This window comes from Lagenorhynchus albirostris, chromosome 18, assembly GCF_949774975.1.
Source record: "Lagenorhynchus albirostris chromosome 18, mLagAlb1.1, whole genome shotgun sequence".
Taxonomy (NCBI): domain Eukaryota; kingdom Metazoa; phylum Chordata; class Mammalia; order Artiodactyla; family Delphinidae; genus Lagenorhynchus; species Lagenorhynchus albirostris.
Window position 1 is genome coordinate 24,264,305 of NC_083112.1, and position 19,997 is coordinate 24,284,301.

General features: G+C 38.7%; 1 protein-coding gene across 1 annotated transcript in view; it reads right to left on the reverse strand.

Annotated features, from left to right (window-relative positions):
* DGKH (diacylglycerol kinase eta) overlaps positions 1-19,997 on the reverse strand; it is a 167,025-nt gene that overhangs the window by 85,093 nt on the left and 61,935 nt on the right. The window contains exons 3-4 of the mRNA XM_060128750.1: positions 11,415-11,525; positions 5,539-5,619 (exon numbers count right to left, since the gene is read on the reverse strand). Of these exons, the coding sequence (XP_059984733.1) occupies positions 5,539-5,619; positions 11,415-11,525 (192 nt within the window). The remainder of the gene's footprint in view (positions 1-5,538; positions 5,620-11,414; positions 11,526-19,997) is intronic.

Sequence of the window (19,997 nt, forward strand, 5' to 3'; positions counted from 1 at the left end):
TACAAACCTTCCTAAGAAGTTTTACCAATGTTGATACAATTTCTTTAAAAATGATGACTCACTTATTTAAGGTTTAGCCCAAACTTCATTAAAATTTAAAGAAAACAGTCATTTGAACAGTACACTTTGAAAGCCTAATGTATACCACATCATTGTGATGGCTTTCAAATCATTAAAAAGCTCTTCTTTAGCAAATAACATTTACCTAACAAGGAACAACTGTATTCCATTTGTTACAAAATGGTTGCTTTTCCCAACAATACTTATTAATATTAGATAAAAGTGGAAATAAATCTTCACTACACCTCTGAGAAATAGGCAGCATGGAATGTTTTCTCAAGATAAAGTTCATCCATATTCTCTTTCAAAATTCCCAAACTTTTAAAAGTTGGCAATACTGTCACTTGTGAAGGGAATCAAGAGGTAATAAGTTTGTGATAACAGTTGCCACCAACATGTATCAAACTGTACGTGCTCATCACGGTGCTAGGTATTTTGGTGCACTATCACATTTCATTTAATCCTCATAACCTATGAGGCAGATGCCATTATTACCCTCAATTAAAGTTAAGGACACTGAGATTTATAGCAGTTAACTAATTTGTCTAGGATCACCTAACTAGACACGGCCAAGCCATGACCCAAACCCCGGCTGTTTGACTTCAGTCTTAAGCTCTGCAATTGGAAAAAAAAAAAAAAAGCTGGGGATAGACATGCCATGATTAGTGAGAAAGAGACAAAGAGAGCTGTGGATGTGAGAAGAAAGAGAACAGAGGCAAAGACTCCAGACGGAAAGAATACTGTGCAATAGGAAAGAGCCCTGAGTTAAACAGGAGATCTGCAATCCCTTCCCTGGGGGGCATCAGTATGACCAAAGGGAAATCAATTCTCTCTAGTTTAATAAAAGAAGAGCACATTCACATACAGCACAGAGGTATGTTAAAGATAAAAAGGTTAAAGTGAAAATAAAACTCCAAAACACCATGCAAATATCAATAAAATAAAAAAGAAAATTAAAAATGGACAAAAAAAATGAATGTTTCACTGATTCCACAGTCATAGAAAATGTCATGGTAGAATTTTAATCTACAAATAAATTAATTGTGAACATTAACCTAAACGCTCATAAAATGCCAATAAGGCTGTCTGGAACTGTTCTTTTCTGTCCCCCGATCACATCACTGACACCTAACGTCACAGAAAATGCATTCAACATTAGTAGGTTTTGTTGTTGTTGCCTGATGCAGAAGACACTTGTAAAACCAGAAATGCAAACTTAGGTCAAAATTAGCCCAATGTAGGGTAATTAAAAAGTATATATGTATGTGCACGCGCATGTGTGTGTATTTAATTTATCATACCTATTTATTTTGACATTGTGAGACCTGGAGCAGAGGAATCCAGCTATTCTGTGAAACCAACAGACACTGTGAGATAATAAACAGGCATTGTTTTACGCCACTAATCTGTTACGAAACAACAGAAAACTAATACAATACCTGAGGCAATTTAGACAACCCAAAAAACAAGACAATTATTAACTCCAGGGATGGGAGCATAGGCCTGTTTAAAAGTAATCATCGTGTAGGTAGAACCATGTCTGTAGATCCTTTGACACCACCCTCAAGATGTCTGTGTCCCCTCCTCTGGAAGCTCAGGCAGTCTCAGTGCTTGCTCATAACCACAGAATGACTTCCCCAGCTAAGTCAGTTTCTGCCCTGCTCTCTAGAACACTCCCTGTAGAACCCATTTTAACAGAGTTTGACGCTGGGTTTTTGGGTAAAGCACAGCTCTTCCACTTTCCATTTACTAATTATAGATTTTCCATTTACTATTATCCCTTGTCAATACATCATCCTTAGGGACTTCAAGGCAAAGAGTAGTGGCTGTAATGAGGCAGAATTCAGCTGTCGCTGGATTCCCCAGCCATAACACCACCAAACTACACCATTAACCTCTGACACGAACTGGCCAAAATAACACCACGAGTAGCAGTCACTGGAACCCAGGAAGGTGGAACATTTAAATATTTAAAGATAGGAAGGATTGTCAATGACTGGTTGAAAACATAACTCTTATTCCATTTTATACCCTGGAAAGTTCTACCAAATTGATTTGCTATAAACCTCTAAGCAATCTGCCTAACAGTTTAGTCTTGCATTTCTCGTCCAACAAACTTCAGAAACGAAGTTTGGTTGAGTGAAACATTGGAAATTTCTTGAAAATATTTCAACGAAAGTCTCCTCATGCCCCAGATGAACTTTCATCTTATTAATTAAAATCAACAAATACTTACGGATAAGGTACTATGAGATAAAAATGTATAACAGTGTCCCTATCCTCAAGGAGGTTATAAGAAACATAAGTACTTAGCCAAACACAAGGCAGAATATAGTAAGTTCCGTGAGAAGGTACAAAAGGAGAGACTGCATGCAGTTGGAGGTCCAAGAAAGAGCTGTACGAAGGATTTGAATAACCTCTCCCAAATCTTAAATTTCGGAACCCTCACTCAGACTAAACTCTAGATCCTTGTCGGGGAGAATCCCTTATCCACAACCCCACCACGAGTCTCCACAGAGGGGAGAAAACTATTGCTCACTTCCCAGGGAAGACAAGTGGTTAATCTGATAGGTTAATCGCCTTACCTGACCTTCACCTGGGAGGAAGGAAGAATAAGCACCATTTTGCCCTCCGGCCTCCAACAACTTATCAGAAGCTCTGTATTTAGTGGTTATTGGACCCTGTTCAGCCATTAATAAAGTCATCCCGTATTCCTTATGCTCCATTCTCAAAAACCGAGAACTCAGAGGGGGAAGATGGATCAGTTACTGATCCTCAAACACCCAACAATCCCTTTTTATCTTTCTGTCCAGTATGCCCTATAAACCATCAATCCTGGGCCAATCTAGTTGTTTTCCTTTACTCCTATCTTTAAGAAAATGCTATAGGCCCAGGAATTAAGAACATTACTTATCTCCAATCTCTGGTGGACACTATCTACTACCTAGTAATCTTCTACTGGTCCCTGTTCAGTTTCGATTCTTATTTTCTATAGAAGCTCCTCCACACCCTCCTAAAGTCTTATTCATAGCATATGACCTAATCTGCAATTTCACTGAGAAAACAGTAGTGTTTGGGTTTGAAATATAGGAACTTCCTGCCCACACCTACTTCCATAAACCTTCTGTCTCCTATTCAAGGCTCATCTCTTAACCTGTGCTCCGGGTCCCACCCCCTGCAGTTTACTCAGCAATCACGCTCCAACAATTATTTCCTTTCTCTCCTGCAGCTTCAGTTTTTGATTCTAACAATTCTTTCCTCTCTTCATATAGACACACTCAAAATTCATTTTAAAAACAAAGCAAAAGATCCTCAACAACAACAACACCAGAACTGCCTCTTCAGACCTAAACATTCTTGTTGCTACATGTCTGCTCCTTTTTTTTTTTTTTCTGGTACGCGGGCCTCACTGTTGTGGCCTCTCCCGTTGCGGAGCACAGGCTCCGGATGTGCAGGCTCAGCGGCCATGGCTCACGGGCCCAGGTACTCCGCGGCATGTGGGATCTTCCCGGACCGGGGCATGAACCCGTGTCTCCTGTATCGGCAGGTGGACTCTCAACCACTGCGCCACCAGGGAAGCCCTGCTCCTTCTTTTAACCGCCAAACTTGTAGGACAAGGAGTCCGTGCTGGCTCTCTCTGCCTTTCCACTTAGCATTCGCCATGCAGCCTACTGCATGCCACCCTCCACTGCAACTACTCACATCAGTGTGACCAAATGACCTCCTGATTCACAGATTCAACAGACACTTTTCCTTTCTTCTTTGACTTGACCTCTCTACAGCATTTGATGTTTAACAACTTCCGTCTTGAAACTCCCTTCCACTGGCTTTTTATATATCACTGCCTCCTGATGCTCCTTCTATACTTCAGAATGCTCTCTCTCAGTCTTTACTGGTCAAACCTTACATTTTAACTTTTTCCCAGGATTCTATTCTTGGCTGTCCTCTCTCTTCTCAAACTCAACGGTCCCTGGGGAGGGGGTGGGGGAGGAATATTCACAGCATGAATTATCGCACATGCCCATAAATCAATAAGACTAAATCCGAACTCATTTGCTTCTTCTCCATCCCCTACCCTTACCAGTGCTTACCTCCATCATGGCACTGCTCTGTGTTTGTTTATCTGTCTGTCCTCCCTGCCCTGGCATGCCTAGGGGATGAACACAAAACACTGCTGTCCATAGTGGAAGCTCCCTAGGGCAGGGGCTAGGAGTGTGGAAGGGGTCAGCGACCTAGCAAGAACACTGAACCTGAGAGGACCTAAGGAAAATGTAGCTGTAAAAGTATCCCAGGGACCTCCCTAGTGGCACAGTGGATAAGACTCCACGCTCCCAAAGCAGGGGGCCTGGGTTCGATCCCTGGTCAGGGAACTAGATCCCACATGCATGCTGCAACTAAGGAGCCCACGGGCTGCAACTAAGGAGCTGGCGAGCCACAACTAAGGAGCCCGGGAGCTGCAACTAAGGAGCCCACCTGCTGCAACGAAGACCTGGTGCAACCAAATAAATAAATAAATATTTAAATATTTTTTTAAGAAAAAGAATCCCAGATGAACTTCACTGAACTACACCATGAATATCTTGAGGGAAGTGATATATATATATATATATATATATATATATATATGTATATTTTATTTCTCTGAATCCCTTGTGTTTATTAGCACGAGTGCCTAGCAATGGTGGATCCTCAATTCATATTTAATTCATATTTTTGTAATCAAAGAAGTAGAAAAAGTATGGGATATCTGAGATAAGCTTTGAAGAATTGGTAGAATTTCAACAGCTGTTGATGGAGGAGGGATCATTTAAGTCAGAGGGAATGGAAAAAGCATTAGGTTCAGACAGAACTGCTGGACTGGTGGGATGTATAAGGACAAATAATTATCAGTATGCTAGAATGCTGAGGAAGGAATTTACAGGACTTTACGGCGGAGTTACAGATGCAACCTGACAGGCGGTGGCGAGCCAGTGAGGTCTTTTAAGCAATGTGATCTGCAATTGGAAAAAAATTAACTGGAACAGAGGACACTTCTTTAAATAGCTGCCAGATGAATTACCTAAGTGAGAAGAAACGAAGGCCTGAACTACAGCAACTAGCGTAACTGTAGATTGAAAGGAGAAAATATTATTTTTAAGACTGAAGGTAAAAAACCAAACTTTTTGAATATTTAAGAACAGTGGAATTAGTTGAACATTAAAGGGAGATGAAAATTTTAAGGCACTAAAATTAGAAGGTCTAAAAAGAAAACTATATAAATACTTTTAAAAAATACATTTAATACATTGGTTTATTGACCCAAACAATCATGACACGTTGGGTGTTAGCGTCTACAACGTACTTATCAAGTTTACTGTTCTTGGTGAGAACTCCAACACGTGTGACACACAGCCGGCAATTAAAGAGGGCGTTCAGTACAAGCTCACGAAAGATCATTCTGTAACTTTTGAGGGGGGAGTTACCAGAGTATAACCATACCGTGAAGCTGTTGTTAGCATTTTTTGTGCTTGCTTCAGCTACACTGGCATCTGAGAGGTCAACTTCATCAAATATCAGAGACTGTTAATGAAAAAGAACACAAACATGTCAAGTGCAAACCTAACTGAATGCTCCTTAGTACTTTTTTGTTTTTTTTACCGTCACATCATGACCATGAAGCTATGTCAGGAATTAGAAAGAAAAACTGAAGAAAAACTGAAATTACTGATGCTTGGTGAGTAAAACCATAAAGTTCAACGAACACATAAATTCCAAACTGTAAAGGACTTTAAAGAACTCCCCTGGCATATTGTTTCATTGAAAAATGCTCTGTGCTCTCCAGAAGCATCGTTTATGGGAAACCTACTACTCAGTGTATGACATACACACATACTCACACACTCCCCACAATGAGAAGAACTAGTCCTGGCTCAGATCACGGACAGTTACTGAACTTTTTGAACGTGACCTTCCTCATCTGTAAATGTGTTCAAATGAGATGGTGCATGGGCTCTGCAAATATAAGATGACATTTCTTTTATACTCTTAAAAGTTTTATTTATTTAAATTTTTTTTTGCAGGCTCCAACATTTTTTTTTAAGCTTAGAAGTGATTTTAATCAAAAAAGTTTCAGTGGTAAAAACTCCATAGAACTAAAATCTTTAAAATGGACAATTGAAAAATTAGGAAATTCTAGTAAATAAATGTATCCTTCCCACTCTGAGGGAGTTGGTCCTTGTTCACAGTCATTCAATGTTCTTCCAGTGAGGCAGGTAAAACACCACTCCTCTAGGACTGCTAGAAAGAGGCTCCCTTAATCTAGTAACTTTTACCACCCCCCAAGATCTCCAGAGGGTTATGCAACTCTACTTCAACCCAACCAATCTGACCGTAAGACTTGTTCCCTGACTGCAAGGAATTTATCATCTAGCACAGGAGCTGAAATAGACACCACTTGTTTTAAGTAAGGGAGACTATTAAAAGTGGAAGAGCAGACACTACAAAATGCTATGGAAGGTCACAGCAGAAAACAAATGCTTTCTCTTGTGAATAATGGAATGAAGACAATTTGGGGGGGACCTTAAAGAAAATAGGGAATTTCTTTAAGTGGAGATAGAGGAAAAATCATCCTGGGGATCGAAAACATGGGGCAAGGCTGTAGACTATCAAGTGGTCAGTGCTGTCTGGAGATAAATGTGAGAGGTCAGAATGGAGCCAGATCAGGGATAACCATGAACATAATGACTTTTAAAATAAGATTATTCTATTTTGTTATTACTTCCACAGCTGCATAAACTAAGAATTAGGTTTGTTTGTTTATTTATTTATTTTTTACCTCCTGGTGTACAACTCTACTAATTATATCACAAACACGTGTTTTTTAACACAGAAATGATCGATTATCCTACTGACACAGTAACAATAAATCTTACTATTTTTAAATTGAAGTATAGTTGGACATACAATATTATGTTAGTTTCAAGCTTACGACATAGTAATTTGACAATCAAATACATCATCAAATGATCACCATGATAAGTCCAGTAACCATCTGTCATCATACAAAATTATTACAATATTATTAACTATATTCCGTATACTATATATTAAACCCCCATGACATTTAACCCTCCCCTCTGGCAACCACCCATGTGTTCTCTGTATCTGTAAGTCTCTTTCTGTCTTGGTTTGTTTGTTCATTTGTTTTGTTTTCTAGATTCCACACGTAAGTGAGATTGTACGCTATTTGTCTTTCTCTGACTTACTTCACTCACTCAGCATAATACCTTCTATGTTCATCCATGTTGTTGCAAATGGCAAGATTTCATTCTTTATGGCTAATATTTCATTATATTCATTACGAATAACTGGTCTGTTCAGATTTTCTGTTTCTTCCTGATTCAGTCCTGGAAGATTGTATGTTTTGAGAAATTTATCCAGTTCTCCCAGGTTGTCCGATTTGTTGGTATATAGTTTTCATAGTAACCTCTTGTGATCCTTTGTATTTCTGTGATGTCAGTTGTAACTTCTCTTTCATTTCCGATTTTATTTATTTGGCCCTCTCTCTTTTTTTCTTGATGACTTTGGATAAAGGTTTATCAATTTCATTTATCTTTTCAAAGAACCTGCTCTTAGGTTTTTGTGGGGTTTTTTAGTCTCTATTTCATTTAATTCCGCTCGTAACTTTACTATTTCCTTCCTTCTACTAACTCTGGACTTGTTTATTCTTCTTTTTCTTGTTCCTCTAGGTGTAAGGTTAGATTGTTTATTTGAGATTTTTCTTGTTTCCTGAGGTAGGCCTGTATTACTATCAAATTCCCCCTTAGAACTGCCTTTGCTGAGTCCCAAAGACTTTGGAACACTGTGTTTCCATTTTAATTTGTTTGGAGGTATTTCTTGATATCCTCTTTGATTTCTTCAGTGACCCATTGGTTGTTACTGAGTTTGTTGCTTAGACTCCATGTGTTTGAGTTTTATTCCAGTTTTTCTTGCGGTTGATTTCTAGTCTCATACTGTTGTGGTCAGAAAAGATGCTTGATGTGATTTCAGTATTTTAAAATTTATTGAGATTTGTAGCCTAATAAAAGATCTGTCCTGGAGTGTTCCATGTGCACTTGAAAAGAATGTATATTCTGCTGTTATGGGGTGGAATGTCCTGTATATATTATTAAGTCCCATTGAGTCTAATGTGTCATTTAAGGCCAGTGTTTCTTTATTGATTTTGTCTGAATGATCTAATGACTACATTACATTGATGTAATGGGGTGTTAAAGTCCCCTACTATTACTGTATTACTGTCAGTTTCTCCTTTATGTCTGTTAATATTTGGTTTACATATTCAGCTGCTCCTCTGCTGGGCATATATATATTTAGTAGTGTTATATCTTCTTATTGGATTGATCCCTTTATCATTAGGTAATGCTCTTCTTTGTCTCTTGTTACAGTCTTTGTTTTAACGTCTATTTTGTCTGATATAAGTATTGCTATCTCATATTTCTTTTCATTTCTATTTGCATGGAATACCTTTTTCATCTCTTCACTTTCAGTCTGTGTGTGTCTTTAGATCTGAAGTGAGTCTCTTGTAGGCACCATATATATGGGTCTTGTTTTTTGTATCTATTCAGCCACGCTGTGTCTTTTGATTGGTGCATTTAGTCCATTTAGATGTAAAGTAATTATTGATAAGTATGTACTTATTGCCATTTTTGTGAATTGTTTTCTGTTTATCTTTGTTGTTCTTCTCTGTTCCCTTCTTCTTCTCTTGCTCTCTCCCCTTGTGATTTTTTTTTTTTTTTTTTTGCAGTATGCGGGCCTCTCACTGCCGCGGCCTCTCCCGTTGCGGAGCACAGGCTCCGGACGCGCAGGCTCAGCAGCCATGGCTCACGGGCCCAGCTGCTCCGCGGCATGTGGGATCTTCCCGGACCGGGGCACGAACCCGTGTCCCCTGCATCGGCAGGCGGACGGACTCACAACCACTGCACCACCAGGGAAGCCCTCCCCTTGTGATTTGATGATTTTCCTTAGTATTATGTTTATATTCCTTTCTCTTTATTGTTTGTATATCTGTTATCAGTTTTTGGTTTGTGGTTACCATGAGGTCCTTACACAACAACCTCTGTATATAGCAGTCTATTTTATGTTGATAGTTGCTTAAGTTTGAGCATGTTCTAAAAGCACTACATTTTTACTCCATCCACCATTTTATGTTTTTGATGTTATCTTACTTTGTGTATCCCTTAACTAATTATTGTAGATATATATGGTTTTACTAGTTTTGTTTTTTAACCTTCATACTAGCTATATAGGTGGTTGATCCACTACCTTTACTATATTTTTGCCTTTACTGATGAGATATTATCTTTCATAATTTTCATATTTCTAGTTATAATTTTTTCTTTTCTGTTTAAATTTCTTTAACATTTCTTGTGAGACTGGTTTAGTGGTGACTAACTATAAAGTAGACAAGCTATTGCTTGTCTGGGAAACTCTCTCTCTCTCTCAATTCTGAATGATGGCCTTGCCGGATAGAATATTCTTGGTTATAAGTTTTCTCCTTTCAGTACTTTGAATATATTGTGCCACTCCCTTCTGTAAAGTTTTTGCTGAAAAGTCAGCTGACAGTCTTATGGGGACTCCCATGTATGTAACTAGTTGTTTTTCTCTTGTTGCTTTTAAGGTTTTCTCTTTAGCTTAACATTTTGGCATTTGAATTATAATGTGTCTTGGTGTGGGTCCCTTTGGGTTCACTTTGTTTGGGTCTCTCTGTACTTCCTGGGCCTGGATGTCTGTATCCTTCACCAAGTTAGAAAAGTTTTCAGCCATATTTCTTCAAATAGGTTTTCTGTCCTTTTCATTCTCTCTTCCCCTTCTGGGACCCTTATAATGTGAATGTTGGAATGTTGGTATACTTGATGTTGCCCAAGAGGTCCCTTAAACTATCCATTTTTTGGTTTCTTTTTCTTTTTACTGTTCTGATTGGGTGATTTCCACTACCTTATCTTCTAGACCACTGGTCCTCTCTTCTGCATCATCTAATCTGCTGTTGGTTTCCTCTGGTGTATTTTTCATTTCCATTATTACTTTCTATCTCTTTGTTGAAATTCTCACTCTTCTATACTTCTACTGAGTTCAGTGAGTATCTTTATGACCATTACTTTGAACACCTTATCTGGAAGTTTGCTTATCTCCATTTCATTCAATCTATTTCTGAGGGTTTGTCTAGTTCTTCCATTTGGAACATATTCCTTTGTTTCTTCATTTTGCCTAACTTTCTGTGTTTGTTTCTACATATTGCGTAGATCAGCTACGTCCCTCGGTCTTGAGAGAGTGGCTTTGTGTAGAAGGTATCCTGTGGGGCCCAGTAGCATGGTCTCCCTTGGTTACCAGGGCCAGATGCTCCAGGAGTGTCCCCTTTGTGGGCTGCATGTGTCCTCCTGTTGTGGCTCAGCTGCACTTGCTGAGGGGGTGCTTGTACGCAAGGATGGACCCCAGTGTGGCTGGCTGCAAGGCCCAGTTGCAACTGTTGTGGGTGCTCTGGTGTGTGGGGCTGACCCCTGGGGCAGGAGCCACTTTAGGGGGACACTAGTGTTGGCCAAAGGTGTCCACCAGGTCTAACAGGGCAGGGGGCTGTTTTGGTGGGGCTCTAGTGCCAGCTGAGGGTACCCATCTTAATGTTTATTTTTGAAGGAACAGTAAAATATCCATTTTAAATGGAAGCTCATCATTACAATTTTTTTCTTCCAAAGCTACATCATTCTTATTTCATTCAATTAGTATATAAAAATTATTTAAGCCTTGATTTTATTTCACTGTGATTTTTATTTCTAAATGCTAGCATAATTGAGTGATTGTCTTGTGCCAGGTATTATGTAAGCACTTCATGTATGTAATTTCATTTAAGCTTCCTCTCAACAACATGCTGTCCACAGCCACTCCACTGGAATGTGCTCGAATTGGGATACAAACTCTTGTCTGAAACCAGAGTATGAACTCTTAGCAACTACAGCAATTCTCTCTCTCATTTTCAGGAAAAGATTTATGGGGTAAAAAGTAGCAAGCAAGGGGGGAACCCAAATTTAGAGTTTATTATATATAATAAGGTTACACTTAACTGTTCATTTTACTTGGAAGGAAAAAAGAAAGAAAGAAAACTGCACTAGGACCATCCTATAAGATTGTCCTTAGGGGAAATGGCATGAAACTGACTCAAATAGACCCCCTTAGGATTTGGTCCAAGATGAATCACATTTATATGGAATTTTTTATATCAGAGCAGTAATGATAGTGAGCCCCAAGACAAAAACAGTTTATAGAACCAAAATTTCAATTCCATCTACAGCCTTCGAGGGCTTGCAACTAGTATTCTCTCGAATTACCTTTGAGTCCTTTGCATAATAAAGTGTACGACCTCGAAGTTTGAAATATCGCTTTTTCCATCTTTGGAAAGAGCTGGTTTGCTTCAACAGCTGTCCCTCTTTAATACTGGTCTAGGGAGAAGCAGAAACACAACAACATGATTAAAATGAAATTCAAAACCAAATAAATTTCAAAATTAATGACACACTATCATTAACATTTTGAATATTATTTCTCATGCTTTGCAAATTACATGAGAGAATATTTTATTCTCCCCATCCAACAAGCGAACACATGTGCAAAGTCCCAAAGAGCAAAGGTGAATTCAACATGGTGACTCAAAGCAGTCATAAACACTATGGAAGACACATGCACAAAACTAATACTTTTCAATACAGTGTGATGAGTACATGTACATATATAAGTACATATATACTTGTATATAGTAAAATGGTGGAAGGGTGGAGGTGCAGTATAATGTAATGGTTAAGAAGGCATGGGCTCTGGAGCCAGAAACCTGTGATCAACTCCTGGTGCCACCACTTAGTAGCTGGATGATCTTAGGCAAGTCAATAAACTTCATGGCTTTATTTATTCATCTATAAAATGGGGATGACAACAGGACATACCTTATAGGGTTGTTGTTGTGAGAAATTAATTTTAAAGACACGTAAAGGTATTTACTGCATGGCACATAGTAAGTGCTCATTAAATGTCAGTTACCATCAGCTATGTGTTATTGTAACAAACACATACTCAAAGCATGGTGCATGGCAACCCAAAGAAGGAAGCTCTGCCTCAGAGGGAGTCAGTGATGTTGTCCTCCCAGAGGAAAGCCTTAGGTGGGTCTTGAAGGAGTTTATCAGAATGATAAGGAGTGGGAGAAGGGTATTTTACATGTGTGCAGAAGTAGAAAGGTATAAAACAGCACAGATATTTAGGGAATCTTCACAGAGTTTCTGGTTATAAACACAGGGTAGAGCTTGTAACGGGGAGCAGCAAGAGCTGTGGCTGGAAGAGGTGGGCAGGGGCTCTGGGAATCTGGGCTAGACCCTGTGCTAAGTGCTTTATGTATACAAGTTCATTTTATTGCCGCCAACAACATCCTTGGAACCCCTCTGACTTCATCTAGTATCTCTCCTTCACTTGGTCACCTCCATTCACAATGATGCTTTGCTTTTAAGTGGTCGTGCATGCACGTCCCTTAGGACTGGACACTACCTATTCTCTCCTCCTGGACTGCTCTTCCCTCAAATATCCATCTGATTAACTCCTTCACCTCCTTCAAGTCTCTCACCTTCTTAATGAGACCCACCTCACTGACCTATTGCACATGCTCTCCATATTTTCCCCCATCCAGATCTTATTTACTTCCCCACACAAAGTACTTTCCATCTTCTAATGTATAATGTAATTTACTTATTTATTTATTGTGCTACCCCTATTAGAATATAAGTTCCCTGAGTTTATTATATCTAATAAAGTTAAATTTAATGTTTCATTTCAACTGGAAGGAAAAAAAAAAGGAAGAAGGAAGGACACTTTATTTATAGCAAACTAAACTTACAGCCTTCCTATGAGACTGTCCTTAGGAAATATGTCATGAGATTGACTCAAATAGATCCCCTTGGGATGGGGGTCCAAGATGGATCACATTTATCCTGAATTCACAGAAGAGCAGTAATGCTACAGTGAATCTCCAGGGCAAAAACAGCTTACAGAACCAACATTTTATATCCATCCCACTGGACTGCACACTGATGTGTCTCAAATACCTAGAATATTACCTGGCACATATGATATGGAGATCCATATGAATGAATAGAAGATGTTGAGATTAAACCCATGTCTGTTTGAACTCCAGAGTTTATTTCCAACTTTTACACTATACTGTCTTCTATTATCAGCAAGACATAAAATATTGAGAAAAGTTTGTTGTCTCTAATATGGTAGTTAGGTCACACTCATGTTTACTTTCAGTTTCATTAAAAGATTCCCTCTAGAGCCTGCTCTCAGATGGTCCTCCAGGAATTGTGAGAGCATTAAAATTTAATGATAACAAAATACCTTTGAAACTTCAGTACCAAAGAGCCCGACTTAGAATCAGACGGACGGACTTCAAGCCAGGCTCCGCTACACGCTGGCAGTATAAATCTGCGTAAGTTACTTCAGCTCTCTGTGCCCAGTTTCCTCCCCTAAAATATGGAAATAATAATGCCAACTTCACAAGCTTGTTGCATCTAATTTAATTATAAGATAATGCCTGGAGAGCACTTAGCACACTATCTGGGTTACAGAAGATATTTAATAAATGGCAGAAAGTGTTATTATGATATCGTTATGCTATTAAGTTCACGGAGTATTTGCCAGGCACCAAATTATAAGAGCTTCTTGGAAGAAGTGAATAAGTGTTTGCAGGCCTCTGTGAGAGCAAATAACAGCTGGAGCAGAAGGAGAGTGTCAAGAGATGAGGTTAAGGGAGACAACAGCCAGGCGATGCTGGCCACAGAGGGGAGCTTGCTTTTTATTCAAAGTGCAAAAAGCTAGTGAACTGTCTGAAGCGGGACAGTGAGAATGGGGAAATGGGTGAGATAGAGTGGAGGACCAATTAGGAGGCTGCTGCAGGAGTCCCAGGGAGAGACCAGGGAGGATAGAACTAAGGTTGTAGCATCACTGAGACTGACAGAAGTAGAGGAATTTGAGACGTTATTTTGAAGGCAGAATCTACGGGCCTTGCTGACAGACGTGAAGGGCAAGAGAGAGAAAAGAACCAAGGGAAAGTGTGAGCATTTGCCTTGGGCAACCAGATGCAAAAGATTGCGAGAGAAAAAGGTATTAATAAGGAAGAGTTAAGTGGTGAGCTGCCCTGCTGCAGCATCCGAAGTTACCCAGGGTAGAAAGTCTATATTCTTAAACTTGATCACAAAGTCTTGAAATGCTATAAAAATATAACTCATCCAGAGAACACATCTTTTGGCAATTCAAATTATAAAAGTGGGTGTTTTAAGATTTTTGTAAAGTTCTGTTGAAGGCAATGAGGAAGAAAAGTTAATGTTTAGTCTACTTATGTTCTATCAGGCTGTTTCTAAAAAGCATAAATAATCTAATATTTCTTCACATTGTTACTAGAGTAATTTTCTAAAATGAAAACCTGATTACATTATGCCACTGCTTAAATCCTTCCTTAGTTCTATCTTTTTTTTTTTTAATTGATGTATAGTTGATTTACAATGCTGTGCTAGTTTCAGGTATACAGCAAAGTGATTCAGTTATATGTACACACACACACACACACACATACACACACACACACACATATTCTTTTTCAGGTTCTTTTCCCTGAAAGGTTATTACAAAATATTGAGTATACTTCCCTGTGCTTGTCTGTTTTGTACACAGAAGTATGTACATTTTAATTCCACACTCCTAATTTATCCTATCTTCCTCTTTCCCCTTTGGTAACAAACATAAGTTTGTTTTCTAGGTCTGTGGTTCCTTTTCTGTTTTGTAAATGAATTCATTTGTATCTTTTTTTTTTTTTTTTTGCCTGCAGCATAAAGTCCAAACTTCTATATGTATCAGAGAAGACCCCTGCATGATGCTGTCCAACCTTCTCACTTGCCCCTCCTGCCAGAGGCTCCTCCCTCTGCCCTAAACGCCCCCTCCTCAATCGCCTGTCTTGAAAGCGCCCTATCATTTCAATTCTGATCTAGTGCCACCGCCTCTGGAAGACTTCCCCACCCCCTAGGAGGAAGTGAACACTCCCACCTTTGTCTCTCGAATGTGTCCTTCTCCTACCTGTATAACAGCGCCTATGACAACTGAATGGCATGTTTGTGTTCCCACCAGGCTGTGACCTTCATGGAGCGAAGACCATGTCCTACGTATTTTAATAATATCACCAAATAACACGTTAGCTGACACTTTAAGGCCTCCATAAATGTTAAACCAAACAACTTTTAAAGTGTAAAAGGGTATATAACTTTGTCTTTTAAAACGAAGATAGAATTAGGAAAGAAAACAGGAAAGAATGGCTATAAATGATTTTATGGTTTCCAGCATTCAGCAGGTCTGCTTCTTTTCACTGCATATAAAAACAGCAAATACAATGCAAAAAAGTATAAATGGACCCTGAGGTGCACTCCCCGGGTGAGGGTTTGGGGAGAGATAGTCAGAGGAACAGGAAAATGTCTATCTATCCTGGTATTATGGCCATTGATAATTTAAAGATGCTCCTTACATAGTCACTTTCAAGGCAAATAATTTATCTGTGTTTTACTATATAACTTTATGTCCTTTAAATCTTGCACAAGCATGGATTTATTTGCAGTGTGTGAGGCTGAGGAGAATACATGCATTTACAAACTTCTCTATGTTATAATATACAAACAGTCAATTTTAAATTCTTGAAGAAAGAAAAGAAAGAGAAAAACATCTGAAGCTAGCTTGCTTTCCTCTAGAGATGTGATTAAAAAGACTTAACTAGGAGGCAGTTTTTCACATGAAAGTTAATCCTTAAAATAAACGTCTGTTTATATATGGCAAGTTAAACAAACACTTCTCATAAAAGAAGGAGCATAGCGAAAATGATTAATCTGTAACAGCTCCTGCAAATATAACCATATAGGCAAAGCATGGTTCAGAGAAAAATGCTGTGGTTCGAAAAATCTCAAAATAATGAGCAAACTAAAGGAAGAAACAAGGAATCTTTCTTGAAAATCAAAATATTTATTATATTCAATATTAATGTTCAACTAGAATAACAAATTGAACTTAGTAACAGACAGAAGAATTAGCTATGATCCGTTATTATTAACAATCTATGAAAAATAAGCATTCGATTTTAATTTTATTTTGTTCACAATTTCTAGGATAAGGGATGAGCTCTCCCCTCCCTCAAAATAAGGCTTAGAAACACTTGCGTTTAATGGCCATTTCATCATATAATCTGGCAGAGATAGGTTTAGTACAATCTGACCTTCATGAAAAACCAGTGAAGTTGTATAGCCCCTAACCGTAATCCAATAACCCAGTTTCCAAAATATTAAACACAAAAAGTTAAATGAATGTGGCTTTGAAAAAAAAATCGTTTCAATAAAATAAGCTTTAAAAGTTTTAAGATCTCTCTTCTATCTGGCTTTCTGGGACTGTTTGCTGTCCAACGTCTTACAGCTGTGCAATCGCTCATTTCGTGCCCCTCGCTAAAAGCAAACAAAAGTAACTTCTCTTTTAAATTATACACACATGAGCGCTCTAGGATTTCACCTAACGTTTCAGAAACACCTCTGTGTCACAAGTTGAAGTTGTTTTGATGGCATACAGCTTCAGTGTCCTGAGAAGAGTGTAACTTTGCAAACAGCCCTTCAGTGAGCTAAAAATCTTTGAAAACATCAGTTACTGCCTGATTTATCCGATAAACGTACACTTTCCCATGTTGGCTTTTGGGGGGACATCAAATAGGTGTGGTGAAGAGCCTGATGTGGAGAACTGGAAATGTCAGTGATGACTCATCTTTCACAGATGCCTTCAAAAGTTCCAGAAGAATCTCGAGCTTCTCCTAGTCTTGCCCCAACACGACCCCTTAATTTCTCTTCTAGGGAATGGGAATGGAATTTGTTGTGATGGCAGATGTGGGCTGTTATGGACTAAATGTTTGGGGGGCAATCCTAACGCCCAATTTGACGGTACTAGGCGGTAGGGCCTTTGGGAGGAGATTGTGTCAGGAGGGTGGAGCCCACATGAATGGAATTAATGCCTTTATATGTGAGACCCCAGAGCACTCTCCTGCCCCTTCCACCATGTGAGAACACAGCTAGAAGATGGCTATCTCTCCCAGTACATTGATCTTAGACTTCCCAGACTCCAGAACTGTGAGAAATAAATATTTATTGTTTAAGCCACCCAGTCTTTGGCATTTTTGTTACAGCGGCCTGAACAGACTAGGACATGGGTCAAGAGAATTTTCACCACTCTATACTTTGTATGTAATCACTTCTTTCCTATCTCTTTTAACTCTCTATCTACTCCACCCTCCCAAACAGAGAATTAGTCTTTGTCTTATACCTTTCTTTGCTGTATCCATTTTGTTATATAAGCTCCAGGAAAGCTGTCTATGTACAGAACCTATAACATCATGAGTCTAGACTTCCTTGAATGGTAAGCATCTTTAGTTTTACAGACTTTAATTTCTAAAGTGGAAATATCCTTATATGCTGTACATCTTTACATGCTGCTGTGACATGTGAAACAATGGATTTGAAAGGATACATAATTTTTTAAAAAGCTGGTATGACAAGATACCATCATCATTAACATTCGTCCCCGTGCTAAGCATTATTTATTACAGAACAGATCTTATCTTTCAATCCATCCCTTTCCACTCCTCCTGCCTTTGCCTTAGTTCAAGCTCCTCTCACTTCCTTGAACTCAGCAGTACCCTACATGTCGTCCAGGCGATGAGTCTTTCCCACCACCAGTCCATTGTTCCCACCATGGACAGAATTATCCATAAGAAATATTTTTGATCCCGCCAAACTCTGCTTTAATATGTTCAGTGCTTTCCTATCACCCACAGTGTAATCCCAGACTTGTGAGCTGGGCACACACTCTTCCTTCCATAAATGACCCACTTTCTGTAACAGCTTCATCTTCAGCATTCCTCCTAAATTCCTCTAACAGGAGAGGAAAAGAGAAGTACCTGCGAATCCCCAAATCCTCCATGCTTCCCTACGTCCAAGCTTTTACACGAGGTCTTCCTTCTACTCATAATAGTTTCCTCTGCTTCTTCTTAGAAACCTCCCACGCCATCCTATCATCCTCCAAGGCTCAGGCGGCCACCATATCCTGGGTGCATCCACAGCGCTATGCCCACACATAACTTAGAGCATTAATCATGTAGAATAGGAATTTTAAAAAATTCATGGCTCTCTGTCTCCTGTATCTTATTGATTTTTCCATCCTACACATATAACCATGGACTTGATACTAAGACAATAATGACTATATGTTAATAAATTTATTCAATAATTAGGAAACAAAAAGTAAGAAATTAAGAGGACTAAAACATATTTTTCTGATGAGAACTTGAGGAATTAAGTGGAGAAAAATATTTCAATTTTTCTCTCTCCGGCAAGTCAATATACTGTCAGAAAGCATAAAGGAAATAGACCTGACTCCCCAAAAAAGGCCTGGATTGAGTTCCATTTCTGGCTCCATTTACTAGATTTGTGGCTGCAAACGAGCAATAACATTTATGAGCCTAAGTTTCCCTACGTGTAAGGTGAAGATCACTGTCACCTGCCTTGTATTCTTCAGAGTTGTTAGGACAAAACAAAATGAAGTGTAAATATCTTTCATAGACTCCCAAATGCTGTATAAAGTGTCATTAATAAGCAAGGTACTATTTTAACAGGTCATACTTGTGGGAAAAGGTGTTTTTAGTGGGACTGACACAGTTCAATAAAGACAGACCATTTCTGAACAAAAGCCCAATGCTTATATTTAGAGAAATTATCCCACAAAGATCAGCTTTAATCACATAAAGTATACAGTTCCAAAATGTATAGTTTTCTGAACATTTACATAAGAGAAATCAATCATGAAATTGTATTTAATAATGGAGCAGAGTTTAAAACTGCTAAATAGTGTTAGTATTTTACTTTTTTAGAACATCAGGCTTATTTACCAGTAAGAATTAGAAAATGATGACAACTGCTGTCGGATAACTCCACCTGGATGCCACTGACTCTTCAAAATTCAATTAGGCTCAAACTGATCTCCCCATTAGATTAGAGTAGGGCCAGGCCCACCTTATTCACCACCGTAGCCCCAGCACTTACCATAGTTCCTAGCAGAGAGAATAGCTCTTAATTGCACAAAAGAATAAATGAAGTGAAGACTGATATTTAAATAAAGCAGTTGAATGTCTTTTAGAGGAAACTTGAACTGTACAGTATCTTAAGAGCTTTTAAAGGAGAGCCTGGGCAGGAAATGGACAGCATTCTGAGAACTGCACCCAGAGGTGCTTATTTTGTGGCCATCTCTTTCTCATTTGAAAATGTCCCTGCAGCAAATTTAAGCAATTAGTTGTTGACTATTCTCTTGGGTTTTTCTTTTTTTCCCAAATTGAAAGCCATTCTGCTTTTATTCACTACCATTCCATCATTGCTAAGGAAGGCCATCTATCGCATCAGCATTAATATTGTATTTGGGTGGTATCCAGACTTACATCTATAAAATGTGTAAATCAATGATTATTTGTAATAAACTTTCTATCCTTCCCTATTCTATCCAACAGCTAAACTTACATTTGCTTGAAAGGTCAAATGCAAACCACACAGATCTGAATTCTACTCTACATCTCTAAACTAAGAGTCTATCTTCATCACCAGATTGCACTTCAATGTATGCATCTTCTATGACAATATCACTTTGTTCTTTTATTAGCTCCTCTATGTTTTGCCTGATTATAAAACAAGAACTATTTTTCTCCACACATATGCCAAACTTATATTGAATGACTACTGCCCATCACCTTTTTTTTAAATTAATTTATTTTATTTTATTTATTTTTGGCTGTGCTGGGTCTTCATTGCTGCGCGTGG